The sequence below is a fragment of the Triplophysa rosa genome, unplaced genomic scaffold (genome assembly GCF_024868665.1).
Source record: "Triplophysa rosa unplaced genomic scaffold, Trosa_1v2 scaffold522, whole genome shotgun sequence".
NCBI lineage: Eukaryota > Metazoa > Chordata > Actinopteri > Cypriniformes > Nemacheilidae > Triplophysa > Triplophysa rosa.
In genome coordinates, this window is record NW_026634531.1 from 1 (window position 1) to 16,568 (window position 16,568).

Consider the following 16,568-nt stretch of genomic DNA (forward strand, 5'->3'; position numbering starts at 1 on the left):
AGCCCGTGAGCCACGAAGGTAAGTTTGCGAGCAGATTCGGATAATTTCCGCCTATTAAACAGCCTAGTCAGCTAATCGTTTTTTGTATTACATCACTTATAGTTCTTAAACCTTTAAAAAAGAGTTTAGGAAGATGTATGTAACCACAGTCGTTAGCTTTGGTTAACTATTGAAGCCTTTTCTCTTGTCAAGAGGCTCAACGCGACCGCCGACTTTATTTGCGTGCAGATTAATTTCCACCTATATTAGACAGCCTGTTTAACGTTTTATTTTGGTATTGCATCACTCATAGCTCTAACGTTTAAAATAGAGTTTAGGAAGCTGTATGTAACCACAATCATTAGCTTTCATTAGCTCTTAAAGCCTCATCTCTTGTCAAAAGGCTCAACGCGACCGCAGACTTTGATGAACACTGCTGGCAGCAGCGACGTCCGTGTCCGTACCATTCTTATGAATGACAGCGTAATCTCCCTGCTCCCAAGTCATAAACCTTGCATCTCCGATTAAACATGGTTTTGGGGAAATGTTGTGTTAATGTTGGTACACAACAGTATATGATAGCAATACAAGGTATAATACCAACTTTAACGATACAATGTTTAATAACTCAAAAAATATGCAGTTTTTTTAATTTCCTGAAAAATAATGGTTTTGGATATGCGAGGATTCTGCCCGACAGCGACGATATGTGATAAAAAAAGTGGCTTAGACATTTACCTCAGTGACGTACTGCAGGACGGCCATGCGAGCTATCTTCTCTTGGATAGCACCATACGTGTGGATCTTATTTCCAAACTGAGTTCTGTTAGCAGCGTGATCCACCTGTAGAGAGATAAAGAATCATTTTGAGGTTCTTAGAAAGGTTAAGCAGGTAACAGCATACGGAAAAACATGGATCTTTGTTGTTTGTCAAAATTAGGGTGCTGTTTACAGAGCTTTACAAGGATTTAACCTGAAAGACTCTTTTAATCCAAGGTAAAGTTCAGCCAAAACGGAAGTTTCTTTCATCATCATTTACTCACCTTCATGTCATTACAAACCTGTATGGGTGACTTTCTTCTGCAAAACACAAAAGAAGATATTTTGGAGAACGTTATCCCCATTGACTTCCGTAACATGGACACAAAACCTCTGAGACATTTCTCAAAATATCTTCTTTTGTGTTCCGCAGAAGAGTCACATACAGGTTTTAAACGACACAAGGGTGAATAAATGATTACACAAGTTTTATTTTTGGGTTAACAATCCTTTTAACCAGATGCCATACGAGTCCATTTAATTAATTCATTATCACAATATAAATGTGTAATGAAAACCGATTTGACAGAAGATTACAGGGTGTGTTGACAGCAGCTTCAGAAACAAATGAGATGTCCACACTTACCGCTTTAGCAATAGCTCCCTTCATGGTTCCAGAGAGAGCGGCGGCCATGCCGAAACGTCCGTTGTTAAGGATGTTCATGGCCACCTTAAAACCACCTCCGACCTCTCCCAGTACATTCTCAACAGGCACACGAACATTCTCATAATACACCTCGGCTGTGTTGGATGCCTTAATGCCCATCTTCTTCTCTGGAGGTCCACTGCACAGAGAGAAACCCAAAGTGTGGGTGTTTAAAGAGATATAGGCCTAGACAAAATGGCTGTATAGTTTGGATATACGTGCTACATTGATCAGCTTCTTTCAACTGATCTATTTCCAATATTCACTTCTACGTATCTCTTACTGTGTTACTCCTCCAAAGCTTCTCTCCACAATGAAGGCTGTGATCTTGTCCTTCATCTCTCCAGTCTTCTCATCCTTCACAGGGGTCTTTGCAAACACAGTGAAGATCTCTGAAATCCCACCATTACTGTAAAAAAGTGAAGTTATTAAGGACTGACCAAAAACAAGCTAATTTCATATCTATATTCTCTCAAGAGAATCAACAGTGATCTTAATGTCAACCCTGTGATATATATTTATTGTGTTTACAGTATATGTTATTGTCTGCCAGTGATGAGCGGTGAGTGACAAGTCAGTTCCTAACCTGATCCAGATTTTGCTGCCATTGAGGGTGTAATAGGTACCACAGTCAGAGAGCACGGCTGTGGTCTTGATGGAGGCGGCATCAGAACCACTGGCTGGTTCTGTCAGACAGAATGCTGCGATTGTCTCTCCTGAATCGCAGAGAGAGCAAAGGAAAGGATAAAAACAGGGAATTTCAAGGTAGTGCAATTATTTTCGTTGACACTTACCAATGCAAGATATTTATATAAGGGTGAGCAAATCATTTTAATCAGAGATTGTTGCAGATGGTCTCAAATGAAATGTACAAGCTAACATAAGACCTCACGCGCTTCGGGAGGAGCTTTTGCTTTTCATTTGTTTGCTCTCCCGCGTTATCTTTGTGTCGTGGTTCTGCCACAAGACCAAGAAAGACATGACAAAAGAGGCAGAACCATGACAGAACCCCATGTTTCATGTGGAGAGGGGTAATTTGGGCCTTTTATACACCCTCTCCGGTCTCGTCTCTGTTCCCGCCCTCTCGTCTCCTCGTTATTGCTCGTTTATTGTTTCATGCCCTTCACCTGTTCCCCTCTTGATTTATCCTCTATAGGCCTGATTCCAATTTCGCGTCTTTTCCGCATGCATATTCATATTTTTAATGTAGACGCGCGGAAATAGGGGGTGACTCGGAAATAGGGGACGACGCGGTCGCGACGTGCATGCGGTGTGACGCACTCTTTTTTTTCAGGCGTGTCGGCGCCACATCGAGATGAAAAAATCTCAACATTTCAGAAAGCCGCAAGCGCACCGCAGGTCATGTGACAAGAACCAACCAGCCAATATAGACAAGCTCAATGAAAATGGAGACACAGATGATCACAGCATAACTAAATCTAGTAGCATTACTATTATTGCAATGTATTTTCAGTGCATATAATCCATATATCCTTTGTTTATACCTCCTCGTCTCAACGGCTATTGTGGCTCATGGTTGCTTAGCGACGAACGACGCCAGGAGAGCGCAAAGTCCAGGCGCTTTGGAAAAAAAGGAGAACACAGTGCAGCTTGCGTTTTCTGCGAGGTTTTAGATGCGAAATGTGAATCGGGCCTTATAATGCCCTTGTGTTTTCTGTCCTATGCTGGTTCATTGTGATTGTATGGTGAGTTCCTGTGCCTTGTCAAAGTTTAGTCTAGTTTAGTTATTTGTAGTTCATGTCATACGTAACTTTAGTATTGTTTAAGTGTAGTTAGTCTTAGTCCTGTCTTGTAGTGTATTATATTCCCCTGTTTTGTTATTTTACCCCCTTGTGGGTTTTTGGTTTTGTCTTTGTTATTATTAAACGTCTTGTTAACCCCTTACCCGCTGTCTGCACCTGGGTCCTATGTCCTTGCGTACCTACCCCCGTTTCGTGACACTTTGGTGTTTGCTCATGTTTTTGTTGTCCTTTTCTGAATCTGAGTTATTTTGTGTTCGAGATTTCTCCCGTGTAACTTTACTTTCCAATGACTGTTTAACCGCGTTTAAACTGTGACTCGACTCTCGGTTTATCCGAGTCTATTTAAGTCCTACCTCGACACATAGTGATAGGACCAGTGCAGCATGTCACGCGACTTACATCTTACTACACCCAGAGTAAAGTTGTCTCAACACACTCGTTAATGAGCGAGTGCCAACTTTTGTATTTATGTTTGCTAGTCAGTAGCTGCGTTTACATGGACACATCGGATTGAATTTAATCGGATTGTGCAATCTGAATGTAGTGTTTACATGAAAGGTAAATTAAGTGATCTGATTGATGTGCGTGTTTACATGACGAGCTTCAAATCCGATATAATCTGCTGACATGCGCACACTGCACAAGTGTTCACCTAAATACCCACTAAAACAGTGTTTTAAAGCACATCTTGTCTATATTTTATTTTACAAACGGCACGAAAAAAAATTACAGTTTATAAAGGCAGAGTAATGTCTCGTGCCAAAGCACGAGCACACCCGATGCGGTTTTACCATGACAAAACTACCAAGACCCACCAGAGCGTCTGCAGGCAAACAATAATTAAATAAATGTTTAGCAACAACAGCTAATACCGAACTTTAGAAGTGATGATATGCGGATTCATATGTCAGCATTAACGATATAAACAGAGACGGGCGCGGTGGACGCAGGTATCATTATAATATTCACAAAACGGCTCCTCAAACAATGTTGTAAGCGCAGATGTGTTTATTTTATATCACAGACACCAGCATAATACAGTAATGTACAATTCATAAACGCGAAATAATCTCTACATATCAATGGAGCAAGGTCGTTACAGCAATTTACCATGGTAAAAACAGTTAATCCTTCCAAACCACATGCAAGTAAACGATAAATAAAAGAAATGTTCAGTAGCCTACTACGCATATAAATGAAATTTTATGATTAGATATTTTATCCTACAAGATGTTTGTACATCTGCAAATGTATCGTGTTTTAAAAAGGAACTGAGCAATTGCGGTTAAAAACTCACTCCAGGGAAACAGTTAAGACATTTTAAATGCATAGAAACATTAATATGTTCATTTAGAGATGACAAGCATATGGAAATGTGTACCGCTTTGTCAGATTTATGGTTTTTGGTTTCTTTAGCAGCAGCTGCTCCGTTTCGTGCGTCATACGCCCTTACGTCTGTACGAGCCAGCGTCGTCTTTGCACATGCGCACAATTTCCTACTTCGGTTTTCAATCTGATCAAGTGTATACATGTCCTATCAAGCGGATTACAAACAGGATAAACCACCCCTTACAATCCGACTCAATCGGCTTGGGCATTTTTAATCTGATTGACGTGTTTATATGGAGCGTTTTCATTCGGATTGGACTTTTAATCAGATTACATTGGTCCATGTAAACGCAGCTAGTGTAGTTAGTGGCGTTCTACGTTGAAGATGTTATTTTCTCTGATTTCTTTGCTTAGCTTAGTTTTGGGGGGTTGGTGCTAGTTATCGTGTTTTGTTTTATTATTTTCTTTGCTTTAGCACCGCTCTTGTCCCTCACTTTTGTTGTCTTTAATTCATTATGTTCATATTTCATATTTGGTTCATATTATTATTATTATTATTGTGAGCTTTGTGATATTGAATCTCTTCACTGAATGCAAAGTTCAAACTCAGTTTTCCCTCTGCTTGTTTCTTAATTGCACACACCGCACCTTCAAAGCGAAGAAAAGTGTTCATCTTAAATATAATTGACCTGTTGGACGTTTTGGTGTTACCTCCCAAATACTCCTAGACGTCAATTAATTAGGGAGACGTAACAATGACATTTAAACACACATAATTTGCAGTGGCACTCACCTGAGGCCAGTTTTGGCAGGTATTTCTCCTTCTGCTGAGGATTACCGAAGAGCAATATGCCCTTAAAGCCGATAGACTGATGGGCACCCAGCGTGATTCCAACACCAAGATCGTGCATTCCTACAACCTCCACAAGCCTGGCATACTGCAGTCACACACACAGAAACTCTAGTACACACACATTTGATTCTTTTAAACACCAATATCTTAATAACGCTGAGACTATAATTCTAAGTGAACACCTAAATAATGAATAGATGTAAACCCCCCTTTTCAGATGTTCTTTTCTCACCTGAGTGTTGGTGAGGCCCAGACCACCCAGCTCAACAGGCACCTGCAGCCCAAAGGCTCCCATCTCCTTCAGTCCCTCCATGGTGTGGTCCTCAACCTTCTCCAGAGCATCATTCTTCATGGGGTCATTTACCTCCTGCACATGCACACAGAGTAAGAGAAATCACACTCGTGGAGGCAAAAATATTTAATTATGCATACTAGAAAAGAGTTTGATATTAGAGGAACTTACATCAAAGAATTTTGCAACTGGAGGAACAAGCTCCCGCAGGAACTGAGTCTGCTCCTCATTCATCACTACCACAACAAGACAAAACACAACACTTGCTCACAATAAATGCATGAGCAACATCACCGCATCAACAAAATCTACATACAACTATAATACATAAGAACTGAAAATGTACCTGAAGGGAAGGGGAAGACCTGTTCAGTGGTTATCTGGCCCTTAAACATGTTGACAGCAAAAGATTTGGACTCCTTCAAAAACAAAAGTTACAAAACTATAAGGCATATTCCCTATGGTTGCTCCGATCGATCAGCTGCAGATCAGTATCAGCCGACCATCATATTCTACGACGCACTAAATCTTGCGGTTTCAATATCATTTTTGTCCTCATAGGGCTCCAGACTGTGGCAAAATGTGCACATATTGAGACCGTTTTTAAGACAGCTGCAGGATTTTTACAACCAGTCGCTCGTGTGTGGTTCTTTATGCAGAATCATGATTCTGGGTTAAAACCAGAAAAACCATGAAATGTGACATAACATTACCACAGCTTTGATGTCTTTCTCAACTTTGGCCTTCACGGCAGTACTGCTGCCCACCTGTGCTTTATCCAGTACTGCCTGCAGGAGAGGAGAACAGAGATACAGACGTTGAGAAAGATAAAGTTACGATTGTAGGAACAGAACAATAGGAAATGTATACAGCGCTTTTGGAAATGGACCTTTACATTAGGCTTTTTTGCATTTTAGGCTCATTTTTAGCACAGATGTCCTTTCTGTGAATGTTATAGTTTTCACTTTCAGTAATTGCTATTGCTTCGATAAATAATTTCATTTGTTTATATCGCTGCGTACTTCCACCAACGTATGTGTGGGAATCACTAGATCAGTGGTGGGAATTCTGTGTTGTGACGACGGAACTTAATGGTAAAGTGTAAAATTTTGTGCAAAACAATCCAGCTCCCTGGAATCCAAGCTTCCCTATAGATTGAAGTTAAAATCATGCATAACAGAAAGAAAGAAACTGGTGGGTTGCATATTTGTCAGGGCCACCAAAAATGTATTTGTAATTGTAGGTTTTCTTAAGATCTTTTGCATGGTGATTGGATGTTTACAGGTATGTGTCACATGGGGTGACAAATCTTTTTTTATTTGTGATGCATTAACTATGTGTATATTTGACAGTTAATTAAAAACGTGTGTTTTATTTGGGTTGTTGATTTTTTTGTTGTGTATCTTATATTAGACTTCAGTAAACCCTGTCCAGATTATTTTTTGCATAACCCAGGCATTTGATGCAGAGTGAGAACGATTTGTATACTCATGATCATCTTAACTTTCACTTCTAACTTTCACCTATAACTGTGAATGCGCAGCTAAGGGAAAGAATTGGAAAAATTGTGGCAGGGGGGGCCCTCGGAGGCAACTGGCCCCGGGGCCCTTTGAATGAATGAATGATGAATGTATGAATGTTTGAATGAATGAATGAATGAATGAAAGTCATAATCCATCCCTGCAGTCAACTCAAGGCTGTTTAAGATGCCGGTACGGTCTATGAATTTATTTTTAATTATTCTTAATAATCGTCCTAATACCTATACTTACACATGTCTAGTTTTTTAAAGTTTAATTATAATTTACAACACCCTTGTATTGTTGTGTACAGTTTTATAATACAGTTTTACAATATGCTGTTTGCATTTATGCTGTAAACGTATTAAGTATTAATTATTTACTTTTAATAAATAGATATTTATTTTGGCTATATAACAACAAAATGTTATGCAATAACACGGAACTTAGTTGCTATGGGAAGGAGGAAAATGGTCTGAATGTAGTTTCAGTTATTGACTGTTGCAGAACAAGCCCTTTAAAATCTTAAATTTCTACATTGTTTACACTTAGAGAGGAACATTGCTAGAGGAAAAATGGAATGTGGCACCAACATTGCCACAACGTAAATGTGTTTGCTGAAGCGACAAGCAGACGGCACAATAACTGCAACACAGCGGGTTATGCCCACATTTTAACTTTGTTTGCTGTAGTTTGTGTTTAGGTTAAGCTCTATTTAATTTAGTTTTTTTTGTCAAAATAGTTTTTTAAATGATTTAGCTTAAGGCCATTACTGTGACAAGCGTTTCCTTTAGTTGGGTACTTGGCCCTTGTTTGATGTAATGTGTCTCAGTGTGTACATGTGGCATTAACTGAAATAAAACTGCATTATAAAACTGTCCTGTGGGTGAACTTTCACCCACTTAAACATGGCGTCACCAGCCATACATACTGACTGCAGTCTATTATTAAACTTCACGATTGCCCTCGTCCTTGTGCCAGTAGGTCAGACGTAAAAAAACGTGAGAAACCGACTGGTTTATAACTTCAGAGAACATGTACCTCGGCCGCTTGAGTGGCATAATAGCGATCATTCCTATGAGCTGGTTTGCTGACGTGCCCTTGAACCCTTAAAAGAACACATAAGAAACACTTAGCAAAAACAAGCTTAAAATATAATTTGGTTAATTAAGCACAACTATTTGCTGCAAGTGTTTATCAGACATTGTTATTCGTATGGGCCCGCTGTGGTTAAGTAATGCGGATAAATAGATCTGAATAGTTACATTGTAATAACGTGGTTGAATAAGAAATATAACATTCAAAACTCACCCAGTGACTGCAACAGTGAAGCGGAGAGCTCTGCTACACAGGGCTGGATTCAGTTTGCTTACGATCATGTTTATTTTAGCGGTTTATAGGTCCAAACACCACCGAATATAAGATGTGCTCGAAGGACACAATCGCGCCTTTATTATGGGGCTTTTCTTATTTCCTTATCTAATGTACCTGCACGTCCTGTACACGTAACGTTATATTTATATAAACGCTTTTCCTTGAACTACGCAGGACACGGTTCCTCCATAGACGTCATAAAGCTTAAGCTTACAAGTCCCCTCTGGTAAATGTAGTTCTAGTGAGAGCTCAGCGGCGAGCAGACGCATTATGGGAAATGTAGTACAAATCCAAAAAAGGCTTAAATTTTAAGAATAAAGGTCATAGTTCACTCAAAAATCAAAAGATGTAATAGGTAATATATTTTGAAGAATATTGTATCATTATTTTACATATTTTGCAAATACATTTAAATTGTGAGGTATTTATCATTGCTGTATTTTTTGTACTGTCTTCGATTTATGGCGATTTACCAAGAGACATATTTATGTTAGTCCAGACTCATTTGTCCCTATATGTGGAATATAAAACACAACATGGATCCACAAAACACATTTGTGACCCTGGACTACAAAACCAGTCATACGGGTCATTTTTTAGACATTGAGATTTATACATAATCTGAAAGCTAAATAAATAAGCTTTCCGTTGATATGTGGTTATGTTAGGAAATGACAATGTTTGGCCGAGATACAACTGTTTGAAAATCTGGAATGTGAGGGTGTGAAAAAAATCGAAATATTGGGAAAATCGCCTTTAAAGTCACCATGACATCAAACAGGAAAATTCTAAGTGTTTTACACAGTGCTGCAGTAATTATTATAAATAATTTATCTGTGCACACCATTATTTTTGCTAAATTCATATGCACTTGTAATCTTTAATCAAAAACATTAAGCTCCTCTCCCCCTCTCAACAACAACTCTTCACCACATGATGTCAGCAACAAAAAAGAGGTAGGACTATACTGNATACATCCACAGGTAACATCCACAGGTAAGCATACATCCCAACAGGTAACATCCGCAGGTACTGTAGCATACATCCACAGGTTAGCATACATCCATCCAAAGGTAAGCATACATCCACAGGTAACATCCACAGGAAAGCATACATCCACAGGTAATAAAGGGTCAGAACTAGAAACAAGCTACGTAACAAAAGACTACTCAAGAACTTGACCAGTCGCTGTGTATGTAGTCTGTGATATTAAATGTCCGGTGAGAGAGAGCGGGAATAGCCGGGCGAAGGCGCTGATGCGGGTGGCGTGGCTGGCATCGGTGCAGAGCTCGTTACATTGAGAAAGTGAGTCGCACCAGTGAGCCTTGAAGGACTATTTGCTGTGGTGGACATGACAATTGAAGCAAGGGTAAAACACGTCAACCCTTTCTTACGATTTTGACAGACAGCTCTAAAAGATTTTTTCACATTCTTCCGGACATTCTACAGGTCAGCACAAACCTTTACATGCTTTTATAACCTTAACAATTATATAACCTTAATTTAACCTTTACATAATAGGGAACATTTGCAGTTAATCTGTGTCAAAAAGTCTTATTTCAAATTCAGCCACAATGTTCAATTTAAAACATACATACATATATTGTATTTACATTAAAATATTCAATAGATTGTACACTATAATGTAGTGAATACTTACATAACAAGAAACAATCAACACAAATGACTAAACAGAGATACTGGTACAGTATTAAAAAAATGTTATATCATTGTCTGTATATGCAATACGTACTGTATCACACTATGAGCGATTTGAAACTCTGTTCTCACAGATCCATCCATAGTTATAATTACATGAATCATCAGCGAATCCTGATGTAGATGTTAAAGCACAGTAATTATTGTAACGTCTCGGGTATCCATTCATCCATAAACTGAAACAATGAAGCAAAAACAAAAAAAGTAATTTAATGTTTCTTAATAATCAGTTATTTAATGATCTCTCACCTTGTTGACGATGTGGTTTCATCAATCCAATTCCACACTTCTTTCTTTTTCCTCAGACCAATCCAAAAGTAGTAACCAGCTGTAGATTTCTGCAAAAACTCCTGTCATGATGGAGCAGTGATATACTGTACACAAATCAAACACGTATACACATACAAACGGACCAGATCCTTTCATTTTCTAACTCACTTGTTCCTCTTTGCTGTTTATAATCACCAGATCTGCTCCTCTCTGTTTACAGTCTTGTCTGCTGTTACTCCAGCTCTTCTTCTCAGATGAAAAGTAATAAAAACTGAAGTTGTAATAAACCCATTTAAAGTTATCAGAGCGCTGATCTGTTAAAAAAGTTGTAAAGTTTTAACAGAAAAACACACAATGGTAAAAATCAATATTACAGTGAGATGTTTTGCTTAAATGTTTCAAAATAAACTAAACATTAATTAGTAAATGCAAGATTACCTTGTTCAGTGAGCCATCTGTTCAGTTTTTTTCTTTCGTTCATTAACTGATCTCTTTCTTCAGACACACTCTTAGATTTCATCTTACATCGATCTTTCTCCAGTAGTTTTGTAAGTAACAGTTCTTTTTCTTTGGTTAAGTTAGAGATGTGATGCTTTGTCACTGTGTAGAAATATACACAAAACTCTATTACAACCAGACACACTGTGATCATGAGTGATGTTTCCAAAAACAGCAATAATATGCCTGTTTTAGATTTGCACTGAATGTCATCTGCATTTTAGACGACAAAATCTGTAAATCCAAAAAAAAAAAATTAACACACAGCTTCTATTGTTTTGGAGGAGTGGGCTGAATTTTCTCCTAGCAGTTTGAAAGACAAAAATAAACCACAGGAAGCAAAAATGATGCATAACTACAGGAAGCAAGAGATATGGGCGTGATCAAGTGACTCACACAGGACACTGGGTATTACGTTTAAAAAAGATGAAATATGTATTTCATTGTTGTTTTCATACATTAAAAACTGTACATTTATGTATATATTTTCACAAAATTATTTTTTTAGACTTAAGAACTAAGAAACATAAACATAACGTATGATTACCTGTTAAATCTTCCTGGAGTTCATCATTCTTGTTTTTGATTTCCTCTCTTTCTTCAGTCAAGTTTCTCTTCTGATTTAGTATCTCAGTGTATTCTGTAAGTATTTTCGCTCTTTCTTTGGTCAAGTTATAGTTGTGTGTTAGTAAGCGGTTTCTGTCAGTGGTGAAATACACACAGAGCACTACTACAGCAGTCAACAGAAGAACTCGAACGCCCGCCTCCCTGCAGCCTCGAACGCCCGCCTCCCTGCAGCCTCGAACGCCCGCCTCCCTGCAGCCTCGAACGCCCGCCTCCCTGCAGTCCCGGACGCCCACCATCCAGCAGCCCGAGAAACCCGCCGCCCAGCTCTCTCAGTTACCAGATACTCTGCAGCCTGAGTCGGACACTGTCCCGCAGCCTCAGTCTCCCGCTCTCCTCCCAAAACACTCTGCAAAAAGGACCGTCACTTGCAGCCAATGCAATTTAACATTGCTGGCAAAAAATCTTAGAGTTCACATTGCAAGGCGTCACACTGACATTGAAAAGCACTTTCAGTCTCAGTGCATTGACTGTAACATCGGTATTTTTGCAGTTCAGAAAGCTTTTCACAGCCAGGCAACACCCATTCATGTGATCAAAAATACCTGGGACCGGAACCAGCGCTCGGAATGTGAACTTGAGGAGTGCAATTTAAGTTCACAGTTTGCCCCTAACAGTGGAATACTGCCTTCCGAGTGCTGTCATGTGAAATCGCTGTCACTTTGTCCTGAAGTTGACCACCCTAATGTTACAGTGACTGAAAACAGTCTCTCTCAGCTGGTGCAGCAGAAGTGCTTTGGCGAGGCGAGGAAAGCCCAGCTGTTACTGCTACAGCAACAGGCGAATACTGCATTCACACCTTTGTCTGTTCACGTTACTGTTGGTGGGCTGTCATCAAAGTACTTCATTTCTGTTTTTGAACCAGAGAAGTCATATTACAGTAGGATGGGAAGGGTGATGGTGGCTTTTGAAAAAAACAAAAATAGCTGGTATTGTCCATGTGCAAAACCTCGTCAATCTTGTATTCATAAAGACACAGCGAAGTGGCATCTTTTCCAAATGCTACCAGAACTCTTCAAGAATATCTTGAGTTCAGAGGAGGTTTTTAACACTGGGGCATGTCATGATTGAGATAAGTGCTTTTGGAAGTGACTTTCTGTGGACTTTTTCGCCACCTAGGGGTCGAAGCGTATAACTGCACGTCCTGTCATAATAGTTGGTAATGTTCACAACCCAATGACATGTATTGAAATTATGAAAATAGTCCATAAATTTGGCATTTACCAAAAACGTAATGGAGTAAAAGTATTGGAATAATTATTATACTCCATTATGAATTGGTGAAAAAATTGAATCCACTTATTTAGTGATTTTATTTAAGCATTCAATCTCTGTAGACCTTACATAAAATGTTAAGTAAAATTTTACATCACATGTTCTTATTGCTGAGCTAACAAGGCAATGAACCAGAATTGGAATTAATTATAACTTAACATTTTCATTTCCAACAGCCAATGAATGAAACACCCATTTCCATGTAAGCCACCTAGAAAAACACAACATTTACTTCTCTGGAATTTATTTAAAATATGTTCATCTTATAGATGTTTATTATATGAGACGGCGATACATACAGCTGTTGCATTAAATAGTCCTTTGTGAGAAAGTTCTTTGCTTAATTCCAAATAAACCACACCTTTGTGATCTATTTCTATGACCTTTATTGAAAATTAAAAGCACAAATTCACTTCCCATCTCCTCTAAGCCAACCCTAACCATGAAATATTAAAAGAATACAGTTACCAATTATTTCAATAAACCCTAATCTAAAATATACACACAAAATGTTCCGGTTTACACATTTGCTTTGCAGAGCACAGGCGAGGTGCAGAATGAGAATGTTTAGAACAGAAGATTGCTTGTGCAATGCAAACAGGTCTTATATTCTTCTCACAGCATCATCGATGTCACTCATCTGCTCTTTTAGCTGGTTCCACTGCTCTGGGTTCAGTGAAATGCCTGTGAGGAAAACAAAAAAAACCAGACCAATCAACAGCAAGCATGACATGACCTACATAACTGAATACGCCTTCCCAATTCTGCATTAATTATTAGTGGATCTTTCAGATGTTATGCACACTGTGTAATAGTTATAAGAACGGTTTTTCAGCAGTAGTCTGTTAAACATCTGAGGCCCTGTCCCAAATGGCGCACGTCCTGTGGACTTCCGGTCTCGTGGACTTCAATTGCGCGAGCTCCCCAAGTCTGAGTCCACAGGGTGTCCCATTTGTCTTTTTAGCGCTCAGAAATCTGCTCACGAGCGCCGCCTTTGTGACCTCGATGCGGTCTTTGGTGAAGCCATAGTTCCAAATAACAACAACGGGACAACAGTGTGGTCGACTTCACATGGCGCTACGCAGACCGATCAGCGGATGACATCAAAGTACAGCGAGAGCGATTAGAAAGCACTACTTACTCATTCCGGCACGACAACCTCAAGTCTGTTCCAAAAACGCTCCCATGTACCCTTGTGGACTTGTGACCTAAAGGTCAGCACTTCCTGACGTCACCCATTGTGGACTCCGAGGAGGTCCACAAGACCGGAGTATGAACGTCATGCGTTCCAATTTTGTGCCATAGTAACCGATAGTTTTACTATGATGCAAGTGCATTGATCTTGAAATGTGATTTTTGTCAACAATTTGAAAAATGCCAAATCAACTATTTTACTGAGCAGTTTTTAAAGGAATAAACAGTTTACCTTTTCTCCCAGGCTTCATTTCACCCTCTTGGTCCATCCAGTATTCCCTGATATCAATCAGCACTTTTCCTTTGAAGTCTCGGACGCTCACATACCTCATCTTTCCTATCTTAACCAAGACAGATTTATGTTGCGTGTTAATTCTGTCAAATTATTAGGTAAACAGATTATTGTCATTATACATCTATTTAACTATTTACCTGAAACATATTATCACTTTTATTGCTGCTGCTACTGCTGCTTTTGGAGGCTGCTGACACCTTTGAGGTTTCTCCACCCTTCAGTTTCTTTGATGGCTTCTCAGGAGTTGTCTGCTTCTTTCTTTTGGCCTGAAACACAGGTTTCTAAGTTTAGAGGTTGCAAATAGGATCCTTTTCAACCTCAACTTGTAAAAAGGCTATTCTAAGCTCCAAATTTGCAGAAAAAATACGATCGGATGCTATGTGCTTTTATTACCAAGTACCAAATGTGATGCAGAGTTTATTTGCATACCTTGGTGTCAACATCACTATCAGAATCACTGTTTGACGTAGAGGACAACATTTCCTTTGACTTGGGCATTCTGAAAAGCACAACAAAGCAAATCATAAAAAATCAAATATAAATAGAAAACAACTATAAAGAGTATACACTGCATGATGTGATAATGCCCGACTCTGATTTGTAATGATGCTCTTAAAGGGATACTTCACCATTCAATTTATTCACCTTCGAGTTGTTCCAAATCTGTATAAATGTATTTGTTCTGATGAACATAGAGAAAGATATTTGAAAGAATGCTTATAACCAAACAGATCTTGCCCCCCATTGACTCCCATAGTAGGGAAAATTAAGTTATCTTTTTGTTTGTTCTGTTGAACACAAAAGAAGATATTTTGAAGAATGTAGGAGAGCAAACAGTTCTGGGGCACTTTTGACTACCATTGTATTTTTTCCTGGTAGTCAAAATTCTTCCAAATATCTTTCTCCGTGTTCATCATAACAAAGAAATTCATACAGATTTGGAACAACTCGAGTGTGAGTAAATGATGACAGAATTTTCATTTTTAGGTGAAGTATCTCTTTAACATACATCACACAATATCGTTTTGCTTTGCCTAAATAGTTATCTTCCAAAGTAGCCGTGTTATACCTTAGCATTTTTTTGCAGCCATTTAATGCGAGTAATAGAAAAGTATTAAGGACGTCAATCTAAACTGGTTATGATGCTGCTGCACGAGTCAACAAGGCCCGAACATAAAACGCGCAGCAAGGTAGCGCTAACAGTTTCGTTTCAATGCCTGAAAATATTATTGTAACATGTTTGCTGATATTACAGTCGTGCACTAATGTTACTCTGCTGCACGTATCAAAGACTTACGTGATGTTGTAAGGTAAATAGAGTGTAAATTGTGGTTAATTATCAGTCCATCCGATGAGTGTTTCTGCAAAACCTGCACTGAATCTAATCGCGCGCGTAGTACGTGTCCCGGCCAGGAAGCGGCACTTGAACGGAATTGTGGGAAATGTAGTTTTGCTCATAGAACGCGCATGAGACCCTAAACTGGGTAACTTAAGGTTGAACTTCATAACATTAGTAAATGCATTAGCTAACAATGAGCAACATCGTTTTTTTTTGCATTTATTCATATTTGTTAATGTCAGTTAATGTCAATAAATTTGTTAATGCTATTGTGCATTATACCAAATGTTCACGGTTATGTAAAATGGCATATGCTGTAGTTATAATGTTACTCTGACAACGTTTTTATTCACTCTTTCATTTGGCAAATTCAGATGGGTTTAAAGAAAGCTTAAAATGGATGTTTATAAATATGTTCCTGTATCTTTGATCAATCACATGATGGTGAGCGTCTGACACTTACCACTGCAACCAGTTACCAGTTTTTTATGACGATGTGATCAGAACTGAGACTATGGACAGAGGAGAGAGAATAGAGATGATGGTGGACATCTATGAAAGTTTCGATTCTGTAAGAAATCATGAAATCATGATAAACACAGAGAGACAGCATCCGCTTCACCACACAGGTACTGACATTCATTTGTCACTTGATTTATTGAAGCGAGAAAGAAAAGACAGATATAATGTGATGTTGGTCATTTTCAGGAAGTGTTTCAGTGAAGAACAGAAGACACAGAGCAGTTCAAGTGTGTTTGTGGTTGTTGTGTGTTCTTCTG

At 38.8% G+C, this 16,568-nt stretch overlaps 3 protein-coding genes across 4 annotated transcripts; all 3 read right to left on the minus strand.

The window, feature by feature from the left end:
• Positions 1-690: 690 nt before the first annotated feature.
• On the minus strand, positions 691-8,791 carry LOC130550983 (very long-chain specific acyl-CoA dehydrogenase, mitochondrial-like). Of its 2 annotated transcripts, none has more exons than XM_057328519.1 (11): positions 8,513-8,791; positions 8,243-8,309; positions 6,395-6,469; positions 6,028-6,100; positions 5,853-5,917; positions 5,622-5,756; positions 5,330-5,474; positions 2,031-2,160; positions 1,728-1,853; positions 1,385-1,583; positions 691-822 (listed from the first exon to the last, which is right to left on the minus strand). In XM_057328519.1, exons 1-11 carry the CDS (start codon positions 8,578-8,580, stop codon positions 706-708), a joined length of 1,200 nt encoding a protein of 399 aa, XP_057184502.1. In that variant the 5' UTR covers positions 8,581-8,791; the 3' UTR covers positions 691-705. The 2 variants fall into 2 exon arrangements, with proteins under 2 accessions (XP_057184502.1, XP_057184503.1); XM_057328520.1 differs by lacking the exon at positions 691-822 and adding an exon at positions 884-1,059.
• An 845-nt stretch (positions 8,792-9,636) lies between these two features.
• LOC130550986 (CD209 antigen-like protein E) lies at positions 9,637-11,925 on the minus strand. The gene is made up of 5 exons (XM_057328522.1): positions 11,610-11,925; positions 11,003-11,164; positions 10,733-10,878; positions 10,544-10,644; positions 9,637-10,470 (listed from the first exon to the last, which is right to left on the minus strand). The coding sequence occupies exons 1-5, from the start codon at positions 11,923-11,925 to the stop codon at positions 10,338-10,340; spliced, it is 858 nt and encodes a 285-aa protein (XP_057184505.1). The 3' UTR covers positions 9,637-10,337.
• Positions 11,926-13,330: 1,405 nt separating this feature from the next.
• LOC130550985 (activated RNA polymerase II transcriptional coactivator p15-like) lies at positions 13,331-15,865 on the minus strand. The gene is made up of 5 exons (XM_057328521.1): positions 15,748-15,865; positions 14,880-14,949; positions 14,588-14,716; positions 14,388-14,496; positions 13,331-13,645 (listed from the first exon to the last, which is right to left on the minus strand). The coding sequence occupies exons 2-5, from the start codon at positions 14,946-14,948 to the stop codon at positions 13,566-13,568; spliced, it is 387 nt and encodes a 128-aa protein (XP_057184504.1). The 5' UTR covers position 14,949; positions 15,748-15,865; the 3' UTR covers positions 13,331-13,565.
• Between the last annotated feature and the right edge of the window lie 703 nt (positions 15,866-16,568).

What these genes read in the sequence shown, in the direction of transcription:
- LOC130550985 (XM_057328521.1), bottom strand. Translation starts at nt 14,948, where the DNA reads ATGCCCAAGTCAAAGGAAATGTTGTCCTCTACGTCAAACAGTGATTCT. An exon ending in ATAGTGATGTTGACACCAAG is followed by an intron (nt 14,717 to 14,879) that starts GTATGCAAATAA and finishes CCTGTGTTTCAG; the next exon opens with GCCAAAAGAAAGAAGCAGAC. An exon ending in AATGAAGCCTGGGAGAAAAG is followed by an intron (nt 13,646 to 14,387) that starts GTAAACTGTTTA and finishes TTTTCCTCACAG; the next exon opens with GCATTTCACTGAACCCAGAG.
- LOC130550983 (XM_057328519.1), bottom strand. Translation starts at nt 8,580, where the DNA reads ATGATCGTAAGCAAACTGAATCCAGCCCTGTGTAGCAGAGCTCTCCGC. An exon ending in GGCAGCAAAATCTGGATCAG is followed by an intron (nt 1,854 to 2,030) that starts GTTAGGAACTGA and finishes ACTTTTTTACAG; the next exon opens with TAATGGTGGGATTTCAGAGA. An exon ending in AGCTTTGGAGGAGTAACACA is followed by an intron (nt 1,584 to 1,727) that starts GTAAGAGATACG and finishes CTCTCTGTGCAG; the next exon opens with TGGACCTCCAGAGAAGAAGA.
- LOC130550986 (XM_057328522.1), bottom strand. Translation starts at nt 11,925, where the DNA reads ATGGTGGGCGTCCGGGACTGCAGGGAGGCGGGCGTTCGAGGCTGCAGG. An exon ending in ACTCCAGGAAGATTTAACAG is followed by an intron (nt 11,165 to 11,609) that starts GTAATCATACGT and finishes ATTTCTACACAG; the next exon opens with TGACAAAGCATCACATCTCT. An exon ending in GAAACCACATCGTCAACAAG is followed by an intron (nt 10,471 to 10,543) that starts GTGAGAGATCAT and finishes TCATTGTTTCAG; the next exon opens with TTTATGGATGAATGGATACC.